General features: G+C 59.1%; 1 protein-coding gene across 3 annotated transcripts in view; it reads left to right on the top strand.

The window, feature by feature from the left end:
- The window catches only part of NDRG4 (NDRG family member 4), a 100454-nt gene that overhangs the window by 85329 nt on the left and 11950 nt on the right, over window positions 1-3175 (top strand). For 2 of the 3 annotated variants that reach the window (XM_010861845.1, XM_010861844.1), the window contains exon 1: window positions 2439-2564. The exons of the other annotated variant lie outside the window; for it this stretch is intronic. In XM_010861845.1, the coding sequence (XP_010860147.1) occupies window positions 2544-2564 (21 nt within the window). In that variant the 5' untranslated portion in view covers window positions 2439-2543. Of the gene's footprint in view, window positions 1-2438; window positions 2565-3175 lie in introns of those variants that run through there. 3 annotated transcript variants of the gene reach the window in all.

The following is a 3175-nucleotide window of genomic DNA, read 5'->3' as shown; positions in this document are numbered from 1 at the left end:
GCCACCGGAGCCAGACTGCCTCCGTGCAGCCCCTGGCTCTGAGCCCTCTGGCTGTGTGATGTTGGGCAGGTTACAGGACCTCTCTGTGCTTCATTTTCCTTGCTTGTAAAGTGGATGTTCAGAGGACAAAATAAGGTAACATAGCAAAGCTTTTAGATGGGAGTCTGGCCCGCTAGAGAACTAAGGCCGTAAGCATTTACAACTCTTAATAATGTGACCTCATGGGACTTCGCTGGTGGTCCATTGGTTACGATTCCACCTTCCAGTGCAGGGGGCTGGAGTTCAATCCCTGGTCAGGGAACTAAGGTCCCACATGCCTCGGGGTGTGGCCAAAAGTTTTAAAAATAATAAAAGATAATAATAACGTGAGGTACCGGTAAGCTCCACTGCTTCCTCGCTGAGTGGGAGAATTTACTTCGCTGTGCTTCAGATTCTTCATCCTTTCTCATATATGATATTGTGAAAATTATGTATTATCCTTGGCAGCTCCTTATGCAAGCAGCTACTCTGCTGTTCTCCCATTTAAGATATGACAGCTCAGAGGAGTTAACTGACTTGCCAGAGGTCACACAGCAGAGACTAGCAGGGTTTGGCTCCCAGGACCTGAGCTTGCCTTGTTCAGCCCCAACAACTGTATAACCTCCAGGGAAGAGACCCACAGTTCGGAGAAGCACACAGATTACCGCATTTCTCCCCTGGGCAGACGTGGGGTTGGGTCTGTAGTGAGGTATGTAGCTTTTTATCATCCTCCTAGGAGCTCTGTGAGGAAGGCGCAATTCTTGTTTGATAGTTGAAGAGACTAAGGCACAGAGGAGTGGAAAAATCTTGTCCAAGGTCACCCAGCTAGTGGATGGGAAGGTTGAGACTTCGACGCAAGTCTGGGGATTTGAAGCCATTGAGCTGAGCAGAATCAGGGGGTCATGGCTTGCAGTGGCTAGTATCCGAGGTCACCTAGAACCAAGGGTGGAGAAGGCCACTCAGAGGTTCAGGTGGGCATTAGGTTGGATGGGGATCGTGGAACAGGGAACGTGGGCAGGACGTGAGGGGCTGGGGGACACCCATTCCAGGCCCTGGCTGCCCTTGGAGTGCACAGGCCCCCCCGCACTCTGCAGCAGGCCCACATGGCGAGAGGTCAGAAAGGGGCAGAGAAGTTATTGACGCTCCCCCTCCACCAGGCAGAGGACGTGGCCGGGAATAGCATAGAGGGTGGGTGCTGACCAGGTCACCAGGCACCCAGAGATGGGGAGGTGACCGCCTTCCCCCAGGGCAGCCGGCCAGCATGCACGGCTGTCCATAAAAGCTGGGGCGAGTGGCAGGTTCCTTCACCAAAGCGACAGAATGGGGGCACAGGCGCCTGCCCCCCGCCCCCTCTCTGTTGCTCCTGCTCCTCTCAGTCCTTGGGCTCCCTCCTCTGCACCCCTCCCTGGCCTATTTCCTCTCCTCCTCTATTCTCCTTTGCCTCCTGCTTCTCATCTGAGTACCCTGCCTGCCTGTCTCCAGCCAGCTCCTCACCCACATCCTGAGCCACGTAACCCCCAGCACCTGTCCTGCTCCCCAGAGACTTTAGAGCCAAGCCCCAGGCTGGGTGACCCCAGAAAAGAAGGCTGGGTGTGGCTATGGGGAGACGGGGTGTGCACGTGGACAAGCTGCCCTGCCCCCATTCCACCCCCTCTCTCTCCAGGGGGACTCTGGCCTGGGTGCAGGATGAGGGTGCGGGAGGACAGAGCTGGTGTATGCCCACCACATCCCTGGTCTCGAAATCTCTCCAGGCCCCCTGGCCCCAGAACCCTCATTTCCCGTCCCCAGTGGGCAGGCACTGGGCATCCATGTACGCAGATTGGGGACTGCCCAAGGGGAAACCCTGGGGGTGGAGGAGGAACAGCTTCCTGGAGTAGGGTCACAGCCCAGGTTGCCGCAGGCAGCAGTGACTCCCCACACCTCTCCAGGTGAAGGGATCCAGGCCTTCCTGATGTGGAGGCTGGGCTTGGGAGCCACTCAGGCTCTCCCTGCTCCCAGGGTATGGGTCAAGGGCTGTGCTGTCTAGGGCACCCTGGACTGCTCTGCTGTGAGAGGCTAATCTGTACCTGCCACCGGGCGCACCTGTACATGTGGCCTCTAGTCTTTCTGGGACCCGGTGTGCAGCTGCGGTTCCGAGCCTCTGTGCAGTGGGGCGGGGCGGGGGTGGGGGAGGTGAGTGGGTTGCAGGAGCTGGGGACCATCCTGACTGATGTGTTGCTGGGGGTGGGAGGAGCAGAAGCCGGGGTGACCGAGGACCTTGGAGCCAATCGGAACCAAGATTTGTCTCCTGAAAGCCAATCCAAGAGCAGGGGCTCCGGGTGAGCGAGTGGCTGCTCACCAACCCCGCAGGGAGGAGGGGCCAGTCCAGGCCGGGCAGCTCCTCATATAAATGGCCCGTGAGCTGGGGCCCCACCATAGAGCCGCTGGTCTCCCACCTGCGCAGACGTCCAGTCTCCCTCTGGACTCGGGTGACTCAGGCCTTTGTTTGCCCTTCCTGGTCGAGGCGGGTGGCCTCCCTCGGCAAGATGCCGGAGTGCTGGGATGGGGTGAGTGAGGACTCAGGGGACCGCGAGGTCCGCGGGGAGGCGGGGGCATGCTCTGCCTCTGTCCGGCGGTGCTTCTGCCTTCAATTGGCGCACCCTGGGGGTCACAAGGCAAGATCAGCGGGTCCCAGGCTTCCTGGTGACCCTGGTCCGCTGCGTGGTTGGGAGGAAATGTTGGTGGGTCCGCGGGGGAGGACGGGGGAAGACTGAAATCTCTGCGGAAATCGAAAAGGGCTGTGACTTGTCTGTCAGCCCGTGTGGATGGGTGTGCGGGATGTGTATCCCACTGACAGTGTGCCCTCTGCCTGGCACGTCCCAGCTCTGCCTGGCGCCTGTGACCCCTTCAACCCTGCAGAAGCTGTTCTCTGAGGCGTCTGGGGTCCGTACCTGCAGGTGTCTGACCTCCTGACCCTGCGGGGGTTGTCATGGTTGTTTGGGGGGGACTGCATGCAGAAGCAAAGAAGTCTGGGTTGTGTGTGGTTTTAACTGGGCCGTCAGGCTGGGGTCCCTCCAGGTGAGGAGCTGAGAAGGGGGTCTCTGTGCTTTGTTTTCTGGGCATAGGAGGGCAATGCTGGGGCGATGAGCCAGCAGTGTAAGGACCTGGAGGGGCGGGG

Source organism: Bison bison, unplaced genomic scaffold (genome assembly GCF_000754665.1).
Source record: "Bison bison bison isolate TAMUID 2011002044 unplaced genomic scaffold, Bison_UMD1.0 scf7180017864473, whole genome shotgun sequence".
Classification (NCBI taxonomy): domain Eukaryota; kingdom Metazoa; phylum Chordata; class Mammalia; order Artiodactyla; family Bovidae; genus Bison; species Bison bison.
This window is presented reverse-complemented; position numbering and strand designations above follow the sequence as displayed.